The sequence below is a fragment of the Pleurodeles waltl genome, chromosome 5, assembly GCF_031143425.1.
Source record: "Pleurodeles waltl isolate 20211129_DDA chromosome 5, aPleWal1.hap1.20221129, whole genome shotgun sequence".
NCBI lineage: Eukaryota > Metazoa > Chordata > Amphibia > Caudata > Salamandridae > Pleurodeles > Pleurodeles waltl.
In genome coordinates this window covers 265,006,584-265,030,914 of record NC_090444.1, presented here as the reverse complement: position 1 = coordinate 265,030,914, position 24,331 = coordinate 265,006,584, and the positions used below count along the sequence as shown (strand labels likewise).

Here is a 24,331-nt window from a genome sequence, read left to right as displayed (position 1 = left end):
TGTCCACATTTTGGCAGTGAGGTGCGAGAATAATCTACCGCCGGTGGTTGTTCTGCGGACGCGTGGGACGATTGCAAGGTCGGCGGAGCGGAGATGCCAGATCGGGGTGTAGGAGGAGAGCGGTCTGTTGAGGTATTCAGGTTTGGTGTTGTGCAGTGCTTTGTGAGCGTGGGTGTGAGGAGTTTGAAGGTGATTCTCTTGTTGACTGGGAGCCAATGCAGGTTTCTCAGGTGGTCTGTGATGTGGCAGTGGAGAGGGGTTGTCCAGGGTGAGGCGTTCTGGATGCGTTGCAGCCTCTTCTGGAGTTTGGCCGTGGTTCCTGGGTAGAGGGCATTGCCGTAGTCCAGTTTGCTGCTTACGAAGGCTTGGGTGACTGTTATTCTGGTTTCGGAGGGTATCCATTTGTAGATCTTTCGGAGCATGCAGAGGGTGTTGAAGCAGCAGGAGTAGGAGATGGCATTGACTTGCTGGGTCATGGATAATGAGGAGTCCAAGATGAATCCTAGGTTGCGTGCGTGGTCGGTGGAAGTTGGAGTGGCTCCGAGAGTGGCAGGCCACCAGGAGTCATCCGATGCAGAGGGGGTGGAGCCGAAGATGAGGACTTCCGTCTTGTTGGAATTGAGTTTGAGGCAGCTGCTCTTCATCCATTCGGCGATGGCCTTCATTCCTTCATGGAGGTTGGTCTTGGCGTAGTCCTTGGTGAGGGAGAGGATCAGCTGGGTGTCGTTGGCATATGAGATGATGTTGAGGTTGTGAGATCAGGCAATGTTAGCGAGCGGGGGTCATGTAGACGCTGAAGAGGGTCAGACTGAGGGACGAACCCAGGGGTACGCCGCAGATGATTTTGGTGGCCTCAGAGCAGAATGGGGAGAGGCGGACTTTCTGGGTTCTGCTGGTGAGAAAGGAGGTGACCCAGTCCAGGGCTCTGTCGCGGATTCTTGCATTGCTGAGGCGTGAGCGTAGGGTGTGGTGGCAGACGGTGTCGAACGCGGCTGACAGGTCCAGGAGGATGAGGGCCGCGGTTCCGCCATTGGCCAGTATGGTTCTGATGTTGGTGGCGGTGATGAGGACGGTTTCGGTACTGTGGTTTCTGCGTAATCTGGATTGGGAAGGGTGCAGTTCTCCTCGAGGAAGCGGGTTAGTTGTCTGTTGACAGCCTTCTTGATGACTTTTGCCAGGAATGGGAGTAGGGAGATAGACCGGAAGTTCTTGAGGTCCTTTGAGTCCACTTTGAGTTTTTTGAGGAGGGCTTTGATCTCGCCGTGTTTCCAGCTCTCTGGGAAGGTGGCAGACTTGAAGGAGCTGTTGATGATCTTCGGTAGTTGGGGTGCGATGACGGAGCTTGCTTTGTTGAGGATGTGGTGAGGGCAGGGGTCAGATGGAGAGCCGGAGTGGATGGTGTTCATGATTTCGAAGGTGTCATCGTTGACGGGGTTCCAGAAGAGCAGGAGATTGGTTGGAGGGGAATCTGTGGTGTTGGTGGTTGCTGAAGGGGGGGGGGGCTCTGGGTGCTGAAGCTGTCATGGATGTCTGTAATCTTGTGGTGGAAGTAGGAGGCTAGGGAGTCGCAGAGGTCTTGGGATTGCGGGATGTCGTTGGAGAGTTCCTTCATGACATTGAAGATCTCCTTGTGGCTGTGTGCACTGTTTTTGATTCGGTCCTTCAAGGCGCTTCTGTTGGCGGCTCGGATGAGTTGGTGGTGTCTGTGGATGGCTGCTAATTGTGTGTTTTTCCTGTTCCAAAGTGGCATTTAATGCAGCTGTATTTCCTCCACGTTTTAACAGGTAAACTCCAGCAGCAGGGGGGAAGACGCGGTTATCATCCCACTTGTAATCCCATTTGGGCCCAGAAGCAGGAGTTTGCACCCCAGTAGGGTTACATGCCATTTGCAATAAAGGCCTTAGTGTTTTACAGACAGCAAGTTCAATGACAAAATTGATAGCACCTCAGGAAGTATGGTACCAAATTCCTATTTTAAATAGTTGGTTTTGGTTGGACCCTTAGTGGCAATCTTTTGGGGTTGTAGACTCCGTTAATTGAGAGACTTTAAATAATCAAATTGTTGATCCTTCTTTAATAATTTACTGCACTTTCATATTCACAGGAAAATGGTTGTTTGAGTGACACAGATGGACTTAAGATAGCAGAATTAAGGACAGAAGCACGGACTGGAAGGCTGGACAATGTACTGTCTTTATGTAAGTGTCCTCTAACCATTGTGAATGAGCATAAGTGATTCTTCTCCACAGTGGGATCCTTCACCTCACTTCTCATTCGCCGCCTTGGCCAGAAATGTAAAATATTTAACAAAAAACCACTAAGATGACTGCTTCACCCATTAGACTGGTGCTATCTAAGATGCTTCTTTAAACTGTTAACTTGCTTTACTCGAATATGCAGTGTTTGCTTCATGGTACTGTATTTCAATATCTACTAATAGTTTCTTTATACTTATATAATAATATACTCTTTAGCAGTGGTTCTTCACCTTTTGATTTCTGTGGACGTCCACTTAATCATTATTAGTATCCAGGGACTCCCAATGAATCACTATTGGAGTCCAGGAACTCCCACTGAGTCATTATTGAGAACTGGGGACCCCAGTCTAATCGCCTTTGCAGATTTGAACTGCATAACAATGGTCAAAAATACAGAAACAAGCATTAAAGCAAATAAACAAGTGATGAAATACTTTCTTAATTAACAAATGTAAAACAAAATAAATCCAAGTTTTTATTTTAATGGGAAAGTTGAAGCTTTTCTAAATTCAATTGAGGCCACTCGTTGTCCATACTGTACTCTGCTTGATGCGCTTTCATTGCTTCCACGAATCAATCTGAGGACCAACCTAATTTTTAGTCTCCAATATCAAATTCCCTCACACTTAAATAAAAAAAAACATTTTTACATTTTTCTTCTTTAGTTACATACTTCTACTTACATAATGGTTAATTTGTTAATATTATTTAATCATAAGCGATCACGGGCCTTTGAGTAGGCCCTGGACCACAAGTTAAGAACCACCACTCTACAGTGTTCAGAAGGGCTTATGCTGGTCCTATACTTGAAAAATATTTTGTTTTCTTGGTCTGGGTCGTTTTCAACCTCTGTTTCCCATTGCATTTTCTCTGATACACATGAATGAAAAGTATAGTTTTTAGGTCTTGTGTTGTCAAAAAACCTCGTGAGGGCTACACCAAAAACATACAGTGGGGTTACACAGTGCATTGGTAGGCCTTCTTGTCACAAATTTTTTAAAAATATTTTTTATTCGTATTTTGAATAGTCAGAAGTACAAACATTTGTTTCTATATATGTCGAGGACGAAATAATGTAATTCCCAGCTACATAAAGCATTCTTTGTCAGCCTACAGCCAGGCTACTGTTAAACAGTAGTAACCTGAAGCATTCTGTACTAACACAAAAACAGTTCTTGTTCTAAAATAAACTACAAATAGTTAACATCGCAGGCAAGGGAACACAGGGTACAATTTGTTATACGAAAGCACTGCAGTCGTGTAGGTGTTGTGGTGTAACCTTCCTGTGAATACTTTCTGTATAGTCTGTGCCTAGTGGTGGAAGAGGCAGGTTGGGGATATGGATGAGGAGTTAACTGTAATAGATTAGCAGTGTCCTTGGATGACTAATGTAGAAAATTCCCCCGAAGAGTTAGGTACTGGTTAGGTAACAAGGCTACGCCACAAGAATCGCCTCAGTCGAAGCTCCTTGTGTGTCCATGGGGACTGTAGCTGCAGGGTGTCATCCTTTGCGTCAGCATTCAGATTGAGTACCATGTCATCCCAGTTGCTGGCTGTGGGGCATTTCACAATGCCTTTGATCACTTTTCAAGGCTCTACTGAGCTTCAGCCTATTTCAGCATAGCCAGACACCAGACATACACTGCAGGGGTTTGTCTCCATCTCAGCATCATTGTTGGATTGAGTTACTCTAGGGAAATGTCTAGGAAGTGGGCAGCTAATCTGTTCTTCTTGGTTTGCTTAAAGTGGCCCAAAGTGCAGATGTCTGCCAGTGATGGCAATAAGTTTGTCAGTGACTGGTGGCTAGTAGTCCATTATAGAAGAGCAGTCCCACAGCATCTTCTAGAGACCCACTGAGGGAGCATCGCAGAGAGGTCCAAGGCATTTGCTTTAGGCAAAATTATTTTGATTATATCGGGGGTTAGATATGCTGAAGGCAGGATATTCAATTCTTTGCATTTAAAGTTGCCTTTTCTGGTGACTTGGAACAAATAGCCAATATTGTGAGATCCACTGTACTCCAGTGCCTCAAATCCCTGGTGCTAAGATTGTCTTAGTGTTCTGGTAAGCCAAATAAAGAAATAGAAGGTGCATAAGGTGTAACATATCTGGTAATCATCAATCCTCTTAGGAAAATACAAACCGTAATCAAGGCAGTTCTGACCTAGGTTTGGTGCTTGGTAAGAAGAGCCTGACCAGACCTTTGTACTACAAGGTACCCTTTCTCAAACAAGTGTCTTGTAAGAAATGTCTCTAAAACGACTGGCATGTAACTGCGATGTCAGATAATATTGTACAAAGTTAGTGGTCACCAGCTTGCCTTTGTCAACCTGAAGTCACATCTTAGTCAGTACCACTCTGCGCCAGCCATTGTGCCATCTATAAGTTCTCAAATCATATCTGGGTCTCAAAAGATTTCCCTTTGGAGGTATAATGAGAAGTTAGCAAAGTAGTGCAATAGGGAAGGGAAGCATCACCATTTTGGACAAGGCAGTGTGGCCCATGATCGAGAGCAGGAGAGAGATCCAAAATGTAATTTGAGATCTAAAGGCTGAGACTGCCTTGGTGAGGTTCCCATAGGTAAATTTTAAGTGGAAGATTCTGATCCTAGAGTAGCATATGTGCCTTCCCAGTTATGTACTCCAGCACCCATATCTTGCTGTACGATGCAGTTTTTGGGCAGAGGGGAAACAAGCAGGGTTTGGGCTAGTTAATCTGAAGCCATGAGACCTCTCCAAATGTTTGGAGGGCAAAAGCTATGTTGCTGCTGTTTGTATGTATGCAGATAATGATGTAGCCTGGGTTCTCCGTTATAAAGACTAAATACCCCAGTTGTCCTCATCTCGGTGCATTGTGATGGCCATGGAGTTCAAACGAGAGAAAAGCAGGGGCAAAAGAAGAGATCTTAGTCTTGTCCTCCTTGTAGACTGTAAAGGGAGTGGCATGAACTTGCCGTCCCAGAGACTCAGAATATTTATTGAGTTGTTTCTTCTTGGGGCAAAACCATTTTGTTCAGGTTACATTCGTTCAGGACGAAGTACCTGCTGTAGGGTCTGTCGATGATTTTATTAAGTATTTAGTCATCAGAATTAAGGATCACCAGTGACTTGTCAGAAGAAGAGTTGGAGAGGTTGTACCTCTTGCTTAGGTATAGAAACGATTAGAGTCACCCTGAGTGATTGGGATAGCCTGCCCCCATTGGCAGCAGCCTCATATAATGGCCAATTTTGATGCTAGTAACTCAGATTGCATAAAAATAAAATTACAGCAGGAATCTATCAGCTGACTTTTTGCCCATAACCCATTCGCGTACAGCTTTTCTAAATTTGTGAGTAGTATTAGGGGAATCCATCCTGACTCTCAGTTCAAGGGACAAGGAATAGTGGGAGTTCGACTAGAAATTCCTCCACTCTAGCATCAGAACTGCGGCTGGAATCTCTGTATAGTGCATAGTAGTGCTCATGAAAAGCTGTGTAAATTTCAAGTGGAGTGTATATGAAAACATCTGGCACTGTCTAGTGTGTGGAGATCTTGTTGTATATGCGTTTGCAATTAGTAATCCCTTCTAGCAGGCAACTCTGTGTCATCTGTGGCTGAGCTATTCGAGTAGAGTGTTTGGCGCATGCAGCCTTAACCACATTCCTAAAGGTGGCATCCAATACTGCTTCTCCTTCAGTTTGTAGCACAGAGTCTTTGACCGCTTGCCGTGCCTTTTTTTGCGTTTTGTGTGCTTCCACAATTGGTTGAATGCAGTGACCTTTTGTCCCATTTGATTGTTAAAGAAGAGGCTGTGCCATTGTTGTTTTAGACTTTTCCTCATTATACAATCCAATCTACGTGGACATGAAGGTCCTGTGGTGGCAAATTAAACGAGCAGTTCCTAACCCCAGAGTTGCTTAGCCTCCATATGTCAGCTGAGGACCGATGGTGTAACAAGTGGTATAGCCCTTTAGCGTTGTGTGTCATTTGAGCTTGATGGAGAGAAGGGTGAGATTTGTCAAGCCTAATGGCTAGTACACAATTCAATTCCCTCGCCTTGGATCCAAGACATATTGACTCACTGAGCAAACTGCTCGGACCGCCTGTTCAAGAAGGCGGTTTGGTCTGTGTTTGGGGAATAGATGCTTTACAACATTAGTGGGTTGCTGTCTAGCCTATTCTGCACTAAAATCTATCTACCCTCCCTGTAGACTATTGTGGGAGTCTGTTGAAAACGGATCCCACCCCTTACCGCGTTCAAGAAGCATAAGCAGAGTAATGTGTTGACAATACCTGCTCTCTTAAGGGCTTTTGATGTCTTGGCCCTAAACATGCCTTTTTGACTAAAGCAATATGTGCCCCTCTACATTATATAAGTGAGTATATTTTATACATCTTGTTTGTGATGTTCTTTCCGCTGATATTCCACATGATGAGGATAAGAGAGTTAGTTTAACTTGCCAACCAATGAGGGTGTCTGGTTAAATATCCATCCTTGTAGGTCAGTACAGCTTTTCCTTCTGGTGGAGGTGGGTGTTGCTACCTCTGTAGTACACCATGAAGTAACCAAAAAGTAATGTCATTCCCAGCCTGAGGAAAAAAAAAAACCAGAATCTTCAATACATAGAACAGGAGCCAAACAGCCTCCAGTCCAAATTATTTAATTAACGTAGCCAACATCATATGGGAATGTAAATTACAGTCAGTGTCAGACAGATGCTCCCGCAGTCGTGCCAGTGAGGCTACTAGTCAAAGCCATTTTAATCGTTAAGTAATAGTGCCTGAGAGAAGGGGGCCAGGCTGAATAGGACAGACTGAGGTATGGGCGAAAAGGAGGGGTGGGGGCTAGGTTTGGGAACTCCCAATAGTGACCATTGAGAAGTGCTTTCTGACAATGTAGCCACATTTAAATCCATAATAGAGAGTGATAAATGCATCTCATGTTTTATGGGTTGCTAGTAAGCCCCTGAAGGAGCACAGAATATACTTATGATAACTAGACAAACTATACTATAATCAGACTTGCAAAAATGTATGCTGTAAATTAAATCGGCAGCTGTTCGTGAGATAACAGAGAGGGACTCAGAGCTAAGCAGAAATGCCTGTGATAAGGATCTTTGTCTGCGGCCTCTGCTGTGTCTACCAGTTCTGAGCACCTACATCCTGGGCCTGTTCTATAGACAGGGCTACCAAGTGGTTTAGCTGTGTGTCAGATTTCTTCCTGAATCTTCTGCACTGGTGTTTGTTTGACTCTCCCATTTCCTAGATAAGGAGCCAGTCATTGTCCATTTCGAATGGGTAGCCTGCTTAGCTGCCTACAGGATCTGGTCTTGATCCTTGAAATGTAGCAGCTTGGCGATGATTGATGTAGGCACACAGCTAGGGGAGCTCTCAATGCCGGCACTTTGTGCGCCATTTCATTGGAGACGAAAGGGCAGAGCCTGTGGGGCACACACTGCTTCTGCTCCGTTGTTCTGTCCTTCGAATCTCACAGGCAGTCCCACAATACTTAAATTGCTCTATTGGGGGTGGCCCTCTGCATCCTCATATGTGACCGTCAAGAAGCACATCCAGTCAGGCACTTCATAAATTTGTTGCTGCAGTTTGGTCGTTTGTGGAGACGGCTCCTGCAGTGTGCACTCCAACAGCGACATCCTGTCAGCCACCTTTTTGTGGTCTTCTCATAAAAGACCCATGTCTGCTGGTACAGTTTGAATATTGTTCTTGAGGGATGTCCTTGTCATTTCAGTCGCTTTAAATCTAGTGTATCAGTTCCTGCACTTTGGCACACCAGTGCGACTGCTACAGGTTAAACCATTGTCCTTGGGTTCATATCTCCTTTGGACAGCTGAGTAGACATTCTGGCAGATTTGAGCCTCCACGTTAATGCATTGTCCTTCTTTGAAGAACTGTCAAGCCAGTGAACACAGGTGGTTGTGGGAGTCAGAGGGAAGCTCACTCCGAGGCGAGACATTTGATGGCTTTGCCAGAAAGTTGCAAAAAAGTAGCCCACAGACCCGCTTTACATGACCAGCTAATCTGAGATTCAAGATTGGTCTAGTCCATCTTGGAACCGAAAACTGACACCGCATACCTTCTACGCTTGCTTGTGGGCATATAAATTATCACACTAGTCCTCCTTAGTGTCGAGCCATTTTTTCATTTTTATTTTTTTGCCAGTACTGAGCAGCATTGCCAAAAAGCATATTTCTTCTCTTTTTGCTGATAGTGAACATTTTTAGAAAAATTTATTGGCAAAGATGGTGGTCTGCATTGACAGCCAAACGGTGAGGCCTGTGGGCGTTGCTAATGCTTTTTTCATGTAGTCATTTTCTATTTAGTGATTTCATATAGTCCATTTACTAAAAACTGTGTGTTCAACCTATTTGGGTAAAAATAGGATATAGATTAAATGACTTGGTAACCGCATATCAACTAAGCAAAACATTTACTATTAGAGTAGTTTATGTTCCCGTTTACAAATTAGATGCTAGATAAGCTGTATTCTTCTATTAACGATAAGAATGATACTCTAAAATTCCACAAATGGAACCATATTCAGTATTTGAATCCAGGTTAAACATAATACACAAAAAGAAAAAAAAATCTAACTATTTTATTGTTAAATCTTTTCAACATTGTTTTAAGTACCTCTTTATGTTGTACTTAAGCAAAAAATTAAACACGGGCATATTCCTGTCCATGTCATATTATTAGTATCTGTATGACGCATTTCTACCATTTGCATGGTCCTGGTAGAATGTTTGGAGCCTGGACACCCTTTCCGCATTAACTGAGCAATTTATCATTGTCTCTTTTAAAACGTAACTTCCGAAATGTATTTTCTGCACTGGATTGAAAGACGTACGAAGATGGTGCGAACCCTCTGCTTATTAAGCAAGCTGTTAGATGTTGAATATGCAAGCCTTCCCATGTAACGTATAGACAGTAAGCATGCTATAAAACATCAGGTGAAGAATTTGGGCACATTGCACAAGGCATCCTTCCTACCTCATTAGGCCATTATGTTCCTTTCCACTTCACTGTTAGCCTCTTTTGATTTCTGCAGACCTGTTTGTTGCTAGGGAAACTAGGTTGCAAATCAGCAGTTGCAGCTGAGCATACAGAGATTAATCCTGATTGTTTTGGTATTTTTATTTTGTTTAAATAAAAAAAATAATGTCTCAATTTGTTGTGGTTTGAGCAGAATAAACTCCGATGTATAATTTCATATAAGGAATGCTTTTCTTAGATTTATGATGATAGAATGATTTCAGTAAATTTGTAGAATTTCCCCTGAAACAGATTGCGTCCTCTAAAGCACTAAAGTAGTTCACATGTAAAGTGCAGAATAAGGGCTTTGCAGTTTCCGTTTGACTGCTTTTAGAGACATCATGTCGGAGGGCTTATTGGCAAACCTCTCTGTTTTTACTGATAAATCTTTCCTTTACACTTTTCACATAATTGTATAAAAAGAATTCTGCATAACCAGTAGGTCACCAAATATTTGATACTTTGGAAACGTGGTATTAGCTATACAATCCTAATGCATTAACTTCCACAGCCCAGCCTACTTCCTTGCCACTTGTTGATTTTATGCTTGTCCTAGACTCTGTACAGCGCTTATCTGCCTTTTAGCTAGGTTTGCGTTATAAAAATACCATGTGCAGGCGTACATACATAATAACATCTCCATAAAGCTGCTCTTGGTTGGAAGGATAGTGACACGGATCACATTTTCGTTTATAATGTTGTGCAGTATGCATCAGGTGAGCACCTGCAATTTTAGAGTTAGACACTGAAACTATTTAGTTTAAAGAACACAGTGCTCTATTAGCAAAGAAAGCAGGAAAATTGCGGGCAAATATCTCCACCTCCTACAGGACTTAATTTTCTGAGTTTCTGGTATTCTCTCATGTACTCAAGAACTCCTCGAGGTCTGTGCCGGACACAGGTTCCACTAATTTTTAGGGTCGAGCCTGCATTGCATGCGCTCGCGCATGCGTATCGCAGTGAGACACTTAAGTGTTTAGAAAAGGGCTCGTAGCCCTGTCGACGTCACGTCCGTGTTTTTGATTGGGTCGTGGGCTTGCCTATTAAAACCTGCTTGCTTTCATTAGTCTAAGGCATGCATACGTCATGCCTTTTCCGGTGGCTAGCCCTCCTCGAGCGCATCAACCAAGTACAGAAAACATGCGAGGCTCGCTGTTTTCTGTCCCGCTCGTGGACTACTTTTTCTCTAATTTACTAGCGCGATTTCGCTTGGCAGAAGTCGAGCGCTTTACATAGTTAAATGCACTTTTTCGGCTTACGTACATAAATTCACTTTTGCAGATAGGTGAAAAGTCGGGTTATGAGTTTACAACGCTATCAGCTCTAACATGAGCAAACACGAGACCCGTTGCATTGCAAATGCTTGTTCCATTTGACATTCCCACTGGGGTTCTGTTCTTGATATGTGGAGGTCTCCATAGTGTGGAACTCCACACAGGAGGTTAGGATCCCCCTTGAAAACAGTTTGTCTGTGTAGAAAGCCATTCTCCCACACCCTCACCAAATCTTGTGGTGATCCGTTCACTGTCCACTCTGGAAAGGGATTTACATCATCCTTGCTTAGAGCAAAACTCCTAATTTTTCCAGGGTTGAAAGGGAAGTGAGCGAAATAAGTGAATGAGTATTCACAAACATCCAAATTTTACCTCAGCTTAGTACACCACTTTTTCCACCCCTTGAGCGAGATTTATTAGTGAAGAGAAATCTCTGCACAGCAATGAAGTCACATATGTACATGGGTTTAGGGCTGCTGTGAATCTCTTTGTGAACTTTTGGCAGGTGTGAAGCTTCTAAATTTGATTGCAAGCCTATGTTCAAGACCAAATTAACCTTTGTGGAATAGGGCATTTAGTGTTTAACCAGGCCTTTGTATTTCATTATTATTTGAGGTTTGTTCTATGATTACTTTGTTGCTTTAAAGAGAGTGGAAGTGTTTATACCTTTCTAAAGGTTTCAGTTAGTCTCTGGTTCAGAAGTTGATCAGTGGGATCAGTATTGTGCTTGTGCAACGTAACTGGGATAAGAGGATGCATTTGTGGTGCAAAAGGAGGAAATTTAGCAGATTAGAATTGTGTTCGATTACAGTAAAATGATAAAATTATATATAATCCTAAATGATTTATATTTTGACAGTGTCCTCACCAAGTATGTGTCCTGTGGACTTGATTTCCTTTCGAGGCAGCCTTATAGCTGGATTTAAAAGGTAAGTCTAGAGTTAACTTTAAGAGAAGTATTTGTACGTCCTCCTAATGATACAAAAATGGTGTAAATTACAGACTAAAATGTCTGTCTGCTGCATGTTGGCAAGTTTTCAATTAAGCTAAGGAGTTGTAGTCCCAAGTCCAGTAACTGGAAGGAAGATTTCAGGATAACACTTGACAGCCATTTCTTTAAATTCAAACACATTGCAACGTTGATTGTGCTTTTAAGTTTTAAATCTATTTCTCTCTCCTCACATTGGTGAGATTATGGTGATAAAAACTTCAACATTTTATCTTTTTTGCTTATGAGACTTGATAGATAAGTACGACAATTTTTGTAACTTATCTTTTTATTTTGTTTGTTTCTTTTGAATTGGCTTACAAAAGAACACTTTGTTGATTGGTGAAACAAGTCAAGACTTGTACTCCATCCCGGTAGATAAACACTGACCTAAAAATAACACTCTTCTGGGATACTGGAACTTTGAAACCTGCTGTATGTTAATTTGAGTTCATAAAAATCAATTGTAATCTTTAACAGGTGGTGGGTGTTTCAAACTCACATGTACTACAAGACTAAATTATTTCGTCAGGGTTAGTTTGAGGATGATTGTGTCAGTTATTTCAAATCTTGATCAACATTTGTTTCTGATTGTGGATGTGTCTTGTTGGATTTAGTTGAATTTTATTTTTATTCTATTTATTTATTCTGTACTTTACATGGTGAGCTATTCAGTATTCTTTTTTATTTTCATTGTCTCTTCTATTATCCTCTGCTGTTGTTGTTCACCGGTTGTTGACCTACCATCAATGATTAATCTGGACGCAAAGTGGTACTAAGACAGGTCCTTCTGAATTTATTGTGATATTCATGACTTTACGTTTAGGTGTATTGGCAAAGTTCCTGCAGCTTTTCTGGAGCCTACTTGCTCACTAATAGCTTGTTTTGTAATGTACTATTTGCTCTGATTATTTGCACTTGTTTATCAGCCTGTATTAAGACCTACTTATGTTTGTAACAATAAGGTTTTCTCAATGAATGGGAGTTTAGGGTCTTGTTGACAAATATCTCACAAATTTGTATTTTTTAAATTAGTGACCATGACATTGGTGATACTGGAGAATGTTTGCTAAAACTTCAAGAATAGTGGCCCAGTTTGTTTTCTGGAACTGCACTAAAACATGGCCTAGGTGTTTTTAAACTGATGCACGTTGCGTTGTTCACATGCAACTTATTTTGGTATTGATGACGAGTTTGTGAAAAGTCATCAAACCTTTATATACTTTGGGCATTATTGTGCTAATTATTTAGAGTAATAGGTTAATTGAATTTATCAATGAAGCTTCATCATGTCAATGAGATTCAAGAAGAATAGCTGGCAGCATGTGAGGATAATATGAATATAAATTTCATTTTGGATAAAAACATTGAATATCAACTTCTCATTTACTATAAAAAGCAGGTTTAGGGGATATATGTTTTTATTGTTGCATTTGTAAATGGTTTGTGGTTATTAAGTAATGTTTAGAAATTATTCACATTAGGTTTTTGCCATTAGAAACTCTTAAGGTTTTGCCCACACTGTTTTATCTGGGTCAAGTATTGTGTTTGAATCGCTGCGGTTAGTTTGGATTTTCGGTCACATGTTTAGTGGAGTGACTCGTTTTGCATTCTAAATGTTTTGTAAAATTAGCTTTACGCTGTCAGGTGGCACTGTGCATCTCTGCACTGATGTCATTCAGCACCTGAAGTAACGGGCAAAATCTACAGATTCACTCCCTGCTTGCTGGTGTCAGTTGCTTTCTTTCCGCATGACCGGGCACTACTCTAAGCTCTCTTTATGTTTTTGAGATATTTGTTTCAGTTTTCTTCGGTGTGCATGGGATACCACCCCCATTAACAGGGTATAAGCCCTGTTGGGACTGTCACAAACAAATGTATGTGATGTATGCCTTGGTTCGTCACGAGTCCAAGTACTCTAGCAATACCGTGTTGAACCTGAAGGCCAACTGTGACCGAGATGTGAAGCTTTGCTTCGCCAATCATAAAGAGACTCCTCGCTGGGACTACTGCAAGTCATGCTCCACTTTGAAAGCTCAGTTCCATTCCATATCCTTGAGTTGAAGGAGCTGTTTGAGAGGCTGGTCTTCGTGTCAGTCAAAATTCTCTGGTAAGTCGAGAAAGAAGCACAAGAAATCAAAGTGGAATTCTACCCCTTTATGCCACTCATTTGCCTGTGTAGGTGAGGAGGCAGAGCAACAAGTCTTGATCTTGCTCTAGAAGTCTCCCCTGGTGATCCCGCAGCTGGTTCTGGCACAACATGAGTTTTCAGGGCAACCAGCTGCACCATATCAGATTGAAGAGTTCTGCACAGACATGCTCCAGTTCATCAGATCCCTACTGACTCCTCTGGTTGACATGTTGGCACCAAGGAGCCGAGAGGCCCTTCATGTGGTGTACCTCCCGCAGGTTTCGCCCTCTGCACCTGTTAGGCCCTCCAAGCCTGTCTTGCCTCCAGCTCCACTTCCGGCACCATGACCTACACGGGAACTTCAACGCTGATGCTGACACTATCGACGCCACAGAAGAGGTGGGATAGTTCTCTCTGATGCTGAATCATTGCCAGTCCAACCCAATGCAAAGTTGCAGCCAGTCCATTGGGAGGCGCCACTTCCACCACTTGACCTTTCCCCTCCACAAAACAGAAAACACACATAGCATTCTCTTTTTGGCGTAGACTCCAACACGGACTATGACCTGGGCGATGAATTTGCTCAACACTACCAGGATGATGATTGACACAGTGACTTACAGGAGGCTAGAGGCTCAGCCCCTGGACTGAGATGAGCCTACTCTCACCCCTCTGGACTGGCCACATTGGAATCCGTTCCTGTGCCATGGTTATGCTTATGGTGGCTGACTAACAGTTCCTGGAATCTAAGCGAGTGGAGACGTTCAGAAAATAGGTGTTTTCCTCCACCACTATGGCACTCTGATGGGTTAATGCCAGCTGCTCATTAGGAAGGTATTTCCACACTCAGTGGGACTTAGTGCTACGGTGGATGCACCTGTTGGGGTAGAAGGCTAATTCTGCTCCAGAATGTTTTAACAAGATCAGGTTTTTTGCTTGTTGTTTGGTCCTGTCTTCCCTCCTTGCCAATCACACCAATTCAACTATTCCTTTTGCAGCTTTGGTTGAGGTGCACCATACCGCCAGCTTGTCCAGCCTCCACTGAGAACTAAGCAGTTTTGCGATCAAAGCTGCAGTGTCTACTGCCTCCGTGGCCAAGGTTATAGGACTGTTCAGTGTACCTCTCCTGCTGCAGCTCCACCTGTCAAACCCCTTTAGTGTGCTTTTAAAGGAGCACAGCCAGCCCCACGTATACTTCCTGCATTGGTAGGCCATAACATTGGGCAGGTGGGTCCTACAAATCGTTTGCAAGTTGTAGGAAAATGCCACTGTAGGCATTGTTACCCCCTAACTTTTAGCCTTTTGTTGATGCTAGTTATGATTGAAAATGTGCGGGGACCCTACTAACCAGGCTCCAGCACCAGTGTTCTTTCCCTAAAACTGTACCTTTGTCTCCACAATTAGAACAGCCCTGGCACACACAGAAGTCCCTTGTAAATGGTACCCCTGGTACTAAGGGCCCTGTGGCCAGGGAAGATCTCTAAGGGTTGCAACATGTATTATGCCACCCTGGGGACCCTTCACTCAGCACATGCACACTGCCTCACAGTTTGTGTGTGCTGGTGGGGAGGAAAAGACGAAGTCGACATGGCATTTCTCTCAGGGTGCCATGCCCACAACCCACTGCCTGTGGCATAGGTAAGTCACTGCTCTAGCAGGCCTTACATCCCTAAGGCAGGGTGTTCTATACCACAGGTGAGGGCATAGCTGCATGAGCACTATGCCCCTACACTGTCTAAGCCAATTCTCAGACATTATAAGTGCAGGGTAACCATAATGAGTATATGGTCTGTGAGTTTGTCAAACACGAACTCCACAGTTCCATAATGACTACTCTGAATACTGGGAAGTTTGGTATCAAACTTCTCTGCGCATAAATCCACACTGATGCCACGGTGAGATTTATTGAGAAATGCACTCAGAGGGCATCTTAGAGATGCCCCCAGCATACCAGCCCAACTGCTAGTGCTAGGCTGACCGGTCTCTGCCAGCCTGCCACTTCTAGACTGGTTTCTGGCCACATGGGGGTGAGTGCTTTTGTGCACTCTGTGACTAGGAACAAAGCCTATCCTAGGTGGAGGTGCTTCACACCTCCCCCTGCAGGAACTGTACCACCTCAAGCCAGGGGTTACAACACCTCAGGGCACTCAAGCTAGTGGAGGTGCCTGCCCCCCCCCCCCCGACACAGCCCCCACTTTTGGCGGCAAGTCCAGATGAGAGAATGAGAAAAACAAGGAGGAGTCACCATCCAGCCAGGATAGCTCCTAAGGTATCCTGAGCTGAGGTGACCCCTTCCTTAGAAAATCCTTCTTCTTTCTTTGGAGGATTTTCCCCAATTGGATTAGGGATGTGCGCCTCTCCCCCAAAGGGAGGAGGCACAAGGAGGGTGTAGCTACTCTCAGGTACAGTAGCCATTGGCTACTGCCCTCCAGCCCTACACACACATCCCTAAATGTTGTATTTAGGGGTGACCCTGAACCCAGGAAGACAGATTTCCTGACGACCTGAACAAGGACTGCTGACCTGAAAAACCCGCAGAGAAGACTGAGACGACAACTGACTTCGCCCCAGCCCTACTGGCCTCTCTCCAGACTCCAAGAACCTGCAACAGTGACGCATCCAGAGGGACCATCGACCTCTGCCGACTCAGAGGACTGCCCTGCAACTCGGAGGACCAAGAAACTCACATGGACAACGGTTCTGTCCAAACAACAAAGAGACCATATTTAAAGGGACTCCAGCCCCTAAAGCGTGAGTCCCCAACACTCTGCACCCGACACCCCTTGCTCGTGTCCAGAGAAACCAACACTGCAGCAAGAACCCCAGGCGACTCCCACGACGTGGACACCCTGAGACGACCTCCCTGCACACCCATGGCGACGCCTGCAGAGAGAATCCAGAGGATTCCCCCGACCGCCACTGCCTGGTAACAAAGAACCCGATGCCTGGAAGAAGCACTACACCCGCAGCCCCCAGGCCCGAAATGAACCAACTACCGGTGCAGAGGTGACCAGCAGGTGGCCCTCATCTTTGCACAGTCGGTGGCTGGCCCTAATAGCCCCCTGTGCCCTACCTGCATTGCCAGAGTGACCCCCGGGTCCCTACATTGAAACCAATACAAAACCCGATACCTACTTTGCACACTGCACCCGGCCGCCCTAGTGCTGCTGAGGGTGTATTTTTTGTGCCTGTTTGAGCCCCTTTCCCCAGTGCTCTACAAAACCTCCATGGTCTGCTCCCCAAAGACGCAGGTACTTACCTGCTAGCAGACTGGAACCGGAGCACCCCTAGTCTCCATATGCGCCTATGTTATTTGGGCCCTTCTTTGACCTCTGCACCTGACCGGCCCTGTGTTGCTGGTGCTGGGTGTTTGGGGTTAACATAAACCCCCAACAGTGGGCTGCCTATGCTCCAGAGACTTAACTTGTATGTGCTTTACTCACCTCCTAAGCTAACTTGTACTTACCTCCCCCAGGAACTGTTGAATTTTGCAGTGTGTCCACTTTGACAATTTTCAGATTTTGGAGGAGACTGTGAAAGACCTGCAGTGGTAGTTACTGAACTGCAGGTGGGTGTGCTTGGTTCTGCATTACTAACTTAACTTTGGTAAACTTTTTCTGATAGATACTCTAGCCACAGATTCCGGTCTGACCCTCTCATCCTCCCCTCTGTGGTTGGATTCTGTCCGTTAATAAGATGCCAAGTCTAGGAATCTGCATGGTGTCTACCGATTTGCTTTTGGGGCTCTTCGTCTGGGGTCCTGGGCAGCCTTGAAAGCAACTGATGTCAATGCCTGGGAGTGACATCTATATAGACCCCTCACATCATTTCTGGAGCGGAACAGTGTCAGTGTGGAGCAGTAAGGTGCCACCTTCTAGTGCACAGATTTACTACAGAAAAGGTTTCCGATCCAGTCTGATGCCTGGAGAACATTCAAAAGTTGAGGATTCTGCAAATTAGATAGTCTTTCTACCAGAAAGAACTTTTCTGAAGGTAAGTAAGCCTTTACATAGCTGTTCTCTCCAGCTGCTCACTATCAAAAAAGCCTTCTTAGTGGCGATCACATCTGCCAGGAGAGTGAGTGAGATGCAGGCTTTGTCATCGAAACAGCCGTATCTCACAATATATCCTGATAAAGTAGTCCTTGGAATGCGTACCTCTCTTCTCCCCACGGTGGTGACCCCTTTCCATCTGGGTTAAAATATCACCCTGCCTACCGTTTTTGCACCACCGCATCCCTCTAAGGAAGAGGGGCGTCTTCATCGGCTGGACCCAAAAAGAACGTTATCGTTCTACCTTAACTGCAAAAAAGAGTTCCGGGTGAGCGACCAACTCTGTGCGGTACTTTGGTGAAAAGAAGGGTCGGGCAGTACAGAAACGATCCATTTCACACTGGGTCGTTCTCTGATAAAGGTTTGATACGCTTTGGCTAAGAAGTAGCCTCCAGAGGGCTTGAGAGCTCACTCTAGCAGAGGGAAAGATGCTACCACTGCGTTGGCTCAAGGCGTGCCAGTACTTGATATCTGCCAAGCGACAACGTGGGCTTCCTTGCACACATTTACAAGGCACTACTGCCTGGATAGCCAAGTGAGAAAAGAGGGGCATTTTGCCCGCTCGGTCCTACAGGACTTCCTGGTGTAATGTATATCCCCGCAACCCACCACCAGGAGTTATAGCTTGGGTATCTATTCTAAGGTAAGGAATCTGCAGCTAGAAGTCTCTATCAGATGAACAAGTTACTTACCTTCGGTAACAAATTATCTGGTAGAGACAATATCTAGCTGCAGATTCCTTGCACCCACCCAGGCCTCCCCGCTCTGCGGATATATGCATCATATCTTCATATTTTTTTCCCTTTTTCAAGGGCATATATTTTTCCTCAAACAATCAAATGTAAAACTAGATACTTGTTGGTTCTGCCATGACTGCGCTTCTGGCGTGGGAAGTTGTGGAAAAGAACTGACGTAGGCGCGCCGGGGGGGTGCCTATATAGAAGACCTTGATTGCACAGATGGCGCCAACGACGCTGATGACGCCAAACGGAGCCGGACGATAAATGCGGATCCGAGTGACACCACCCGACGGCACGCGCTGGGTACTGCTCAGCAGAAAAATTCCAGATTCGAAGTGGACGCCAGAGAATTCTATGGTAAGGAATCTGCAGCTAGATAATCTCTACCAGGTAATTTGTTACCGAAGGTAAGTAACTTGTTCATCTGGCAGAGACAATATCTAGTTGCTGATTCTTTACCTTAAAATGTTCCCCTGGTGTCAGTCTGGATCCGGAGGTTTTTCTCAAGCAGTACCCATGTGTGCCGTTAGGTACCATCAATTGGATCCACGTCTGTTGTCTGTGCCTGATATGATGTTGCGGATCCCATATATGGCCACCCTGGCACGCTGATGTCAGTTACTTTTCATGACTTTCCACGCCAGAAGCGCAAAGCCATGAAGAACACTGACCACTGGTGTGTCAAAACTAGGGCCCTGAAAGGGAAGTCGCCTTCCCTAGAAATCAGTTCACAGAGCAGTAAGGATGGGTGAGACGGTAAAGAATCTGCACCTAGATATTTTCTGTACTAGGTAAGGCCTTACCAAAGGGAAGTAACATCTAGTTGCAGATTCTTTACCTTAGAATAGATACTCAAGCAATACCGTCCCTGGAGGTGGGTCTGCGAATCAAGATCATATGAGAAAGTCCTGCAGGACCGAACGGACAAAAGGCCTGCCCCTACGGACCTGACTGTCCAAGCAGTAGTGTTTGGTAATTGTGTGCAGGGATGCCCATGTTGCCACCTGACAGATGTCCAAGACTGGATCTCTTCTTGCAAACGGAGTGGTTGTGGCTTCAGCTCTGGTAGAATGAGCACGCAAGCCCTCAGGGGCTTGCTTCTTAGTCAATGAGTAGCACATTTTACTGCAGATAACGACCCATCTGGCGATGGTTCTCTTCTGCACTGCCTGACTTTTTTTTTTGCACCCACATAACCAACCAAAAGTAGATCATTCACCTGGAACCCTTTGGTATGCTCAAGGTAGAATGCCAACACTCTTTTTGGGTGCAGGTGGTGGAGTCTCTCTTCCTTAGTAGGATGCAGGTGGTGCGTAAAAAGTAGGCAAGGTGATAGATTAGCATACATGGAAGGCCGTAACCACTTTCGGGAGAAAGAAGAACCGTCTGTGAAGCACCACTTTGTCAGGATAGATGGAAAGGTAGGGTGGCTTAGGTGACAGTGCCTGCAGCTCACTCACCCTGCGGACGGATGCAATGGCCACAAGAAAGCCTGTTTTGAAAGTGAGAAACCTTAGAGGACAATTGTGGAGAGACTTGAACGGAGCACACATCAGTAATGTCAGAACTAAATTAAAGTCCCATAAGGGTATAATGAATGGGGAAGGAGAAAAATAAGTAAGTCCTTTAAGGAGCCTATTTACAAAAGGGAGTTTAAATAAAATCAGGCAGCCGTAAAAAAGCAGAGATTGCAGACAAATAACCCTTGCGAATGCCAGTGGAAGTATAAACAATAGAACATCACAGAGTTGCAGAGATGGGGTCAACAGACTTGTCTGTGCACCATGCCACAAATTTCTTCCATTGACAGGCAAATTTAATTTTTGTGGAGGGATGCCAAGCTGCCAAGATAATGCTACAGCCTTCAGATGGAAGGTCTAAAGCTGTCAACTTCCGCCGCTCAATCTCCACGCAGGAAGGTTGAGACTTGACATGGTTGGTTCGGGTGAAGAACCCTCCCCTTCTACTCCAACAGAAGATCCTCACAAAGGGGCAGTCTGATTGGAGGATCGATGGCCATGCTCTGTAGCTCAGGATACCATACTCTTCGTGTCCAGTCTGGAGCTGCAAGGATTACTTGGGCCCAGTTGTTCTCAATTGTCTTGAGATCTCTGCACGGAAAGACATACAGGAGGCCTTAACTCCACTCAAGACGAAAAACATTGCCAAGCTAGTGTCACCTTGGAAATTCCAACATGCAATAATGCTGACATTGTGCGTTCTCTGTGGAGGCGAACAGGTCTAACCGAGGCTCTACTCACTGCTGAAAGAGACCTTGCTCCACCTCCGGATGAAGACGCCATTCGTGATCGACTAGGCATTGTCGGCTGAGCTCGTCTGTTCTGAAGTTCAGAGAGCCTGCCAGATGTTGAACCCCGAGGGATATTCCCTGCGGATCCAACCATGTCCAGAGATGCAGAGCCTCTTGACGAAGGGTCCACGGCCTCACCCCGCTCTGTTTGTTGTATTACCACATGGTGGTGTCTGTGAACAGCTGCACTACCTTCCCTTTGAGTGAGGGAAGAAATGCTCTCAATGCTAGTCTGATTGCCCGGAGCTCTGATATGAGTATGTACTCTGCCGGAGACCAGATGCCTCTTGTCTCCGCCTATCCCAGGTGCCTGTCCCATCCTAGGAGTGACGCATCTGTCACTGTCAGGTCTGGTTGGAGAAGGGAGAGGGATCTACCTCTGATCCAGTTGCAGTAAGTTAGACTCCACTGCAGATCTGAAGCAGTTCCATCTGAGATCTGGACCGTGTCAGAGAGATTTCTCTGATGCTGCGCCCACTGGAACTTCATGTCCACTGCAGAGCCCAAATTTGCCATCTGGCATGTCACCCGCAGGATGCAGGAGACCATGAGGCCCAGCAGACTCAGCCATTCTCACTAAAGCCCAGAAAAGAGGCTGAAACATTAGTATCATAGCCTGAATATCCTGGACTTCCCACTCTAGAGGATAAGCCCGAAGCTGCACTGTGTCCAGTGCACCTTTGATGAAAGGGAGCAGCTGATAGTGAGTCAGGTGTGACTTCTGCACGTCTGTAGTGAACCCCAGTGAATGCAGGAGGCCCACTGTAGTCTGGAGGTGGGAGACGACAGCCTGGGCGATCCTGCCTTCAACAGCCAGTCATCGAGATAGGGGAAGAGTGAGACCCTTGATCTGGGCAAATGAGCTGCAGCTGCAACTGCAACCATCTTCTTGGTGAACACCCGAGGAGCGCTTGAAAGGCCAAGGGGGAAGCATGCTTAACTGAACCTGGTCTACCTTGAACCACAAATAATGTCAGTGGGCAAGCAGGACAGGAATTTAGAAGTAAGCATCCTGCAAGTCCTACTCTACCATCCAGTCTTCTGGGTACACAGCAGATAGAACCTGAGCCAGAGTTAGCATTTTGAACTTCTCCTTCTTGAGGAAGAGATTGCGGGACCAGAAGTCTAGGATAGGGCGGAGGCCCTTGTCCTTTTTTGGACACCTGAAAGTAGCGGGAATAACAACCATGACCTACTTCTGGTACAGGGAACCTCTCTATGGCGCCCTTGGCCGCCAAGAGAGATGTAACCTCCTCACAGAGAAGTGCCAAGTGATCCTACGTCATCCGATCCTAGGATGGTGGCATGGATGGAAAGATAGTCTTGAAGGGGAGGGAGTAGCCCCTTTGAACCACTTGCAAAACCCACCTGTCTGACACCCCTGTCAGCAGAGCAGTTGATGGCGAACTCTGCCTCCAACTGGTCGCAGGTGGGGAATCGTTAGACTAGGAAGCTTTGGAGGCAACTGCATAGAGGGCACAGAAGACTGGTAAGACTGCTGGCTCCCAGATCCACAAGAGTCATGGATTTCACGTCCCCAGCCATGCAAAGGCTGTACAGCATGCACGGCGCAGTGGCTGAATGGGAACGGATTTGCCCCTTCTGTAGCCACGAATGCAGCACAAAGCAGACTGAGGGGAAGGGGGAGCCACAAGCCCAAAAGACCCGTCCGTTGTAGTAAAGTAGCACCTTTCTGACTTAGTTACCCCCACTTTTGCCCTGATGTTGGTGTGTTTAGACTGTAGTGTACTGGGATCCTACTAATCAGGACACCAGTTGCAGTGCGCTCTCCTCTAAAGTTGGTTGCTGATAATCTTTTTCACCCACAATTGTCATATTGGGGCACCCATATAAGTCCCTAGTATATGGTACTTTGGTACCCAGTGGAGGAGCTGACTCTGTATACACTAAACCAAAATGAGGTATAGTGTGCACAGAATTCCGGGGTTACCCAGAGCCTTAACCGAGCCTAAAGTAGATAATACTAATGCTCTTTTTTGTGGTAGTGTGGTTGAGCAGTTAGGCTTATCAGAGGGTAGTGCAAAGCATTGGCTCACTCTCAATGACTAACTCCAGCCCAATGTTTTTATATAGCAAAAATGTATTTTGTTACTTTATTTCTAGAACCAAAAGGATCTTTGTGGCAGGTAAGTACAATTGTAAGTTTGTATTATGCTTATATGTCAAATGCACTTTGTTTGGCTTTTGCAGGTAAAACAGTTTACAAGTAAGTAATACTTTTCAATTACAAAAGTAGACAGTGCAATTTCCCATAGGAACCAATACAGTGCTAGGGGAGGAAAAATGTTAGCACAGTTAAGTACTCGATTTACAATCCAAGTCTTCAGGGATTAGGATGTCCACAGGTCAAAGTTTGAGTTGACCCCAAAGGTGCACCACCAGTGACACAGGTCGGCAGGTGCAGAGGTCAAAGTTGAGGTCGGGTTTTTAATGGAATCCTATGAGGAATGGGGGCACTCGGAATAAAGTAGGTTGTAGGTGAATACCCCTGGTTTCAGGGCACAGGCGTGGGGGGGTTTACATGAGCACAGGGGGGGGGGGGGCACAGGTCAGCACCAAACACACGCTCAGTGACATGGGTGGCTGGGTGCAGGGTGCAAGCACAGCATTGGGCACCCAATGCTTTTCAATGGTAGAACCACAGTGATCACAAAGATGCTGCAGAGTGAGTCCAGGGGGTCAGTTGCGAAAAACCAAAGACTGGACAAGGCGGAGAGGCACCCGCTGGACATTGCTGACCATTGGTCAGGTTCCCCAAGGCTAAAGGGCTGCTAATGCAGGGGTACCTTTAGGCGTCTGGAATCTTTGTCTGATCCGGTCTCGGTCAGGGAGAGGGTCCTCTGGATTTAGGCTGCAGGCGTCATCGTGTTGACCAGGAGGGGGGTCAAACCAGGGTGGACTTGAGGTCAGAATCGCCTGGGACCTCCTCTGGACCAGTGGGCCAACTGGACACGGGCTGTGGGCATTGGGTCCAGAGTGGGCGGGGCATGCGGATCAGGGTCGGTTCTGGAGTCCTCCTTGGCTGTTTCTTGTGACAGGGCCTCTGTCCTCTAGAGTTCTTGGTCCTCTGCTCGTCAGGCAGTCCTCTGGGGGTTTGTAGAGGTTGCTGGTCCTACAGGATGTGTTGCCTTTTTGTAGCAGGAGTCTTGAAGCTGCAGACAGGCCAGTAGGGCTGGGGCCAAGTCAGTTGTCGTCTGGAGTCTTCACTGCTGGGGTCGGCTCTTCAGTCCTCCTTTCTTCTTCAGGTCACCAGGATTCTGGTGAGCAAGATTCAGGTGAGCTAGATTTAGGGTGTTACAGGCATCAGAGGGCAGTAGCCAATGGCTACTGTCCCTGAGGGTGGCTACACCCTTCCTGTGGTCTCTCCCTTTGAGGAGGGGGGGGGGGGCACATTCCTATCCCTAATGGTCACTCTCCTCCAAAGCAAGATGGATGATTATGCAAGGACTGGGTCATTTCAGCTCTGGACACCCTAGGGGTAGTCCCAGCTGAAATGGTCACTCCTCCTGGTTTCTCCTAATTTT

General features: G+C 45.7%; 1 protein-coding gene across 2 annotated transcripts in view; it reads left to right on the top strand.

Moving 5' to 3' along the window:
• Positions 1-24,331, top strand: part of LRPPRC (leucine rich pentatricopeptide repeat containing) — a 576,320-nt gene that overhangs the window by 181,766 nt on the left and 370,223 nt on the right. For both annotated transcript variants that reach the window (XM_069233999.1, XM_069233998.1), the window contains exons 13-14: positions 2,105-2,198; positions 11,424-11,493. In XM_069233999.1, coding sequence (XP_069090100.1) covers positions 2,105-2,198; positions 11,424-11,493 — 164 coding nt within the window. The remainder of the gene's footprint in view (positions 1-2,104; positions 2,199-11,423; positions 11,494-24,331) is intronic.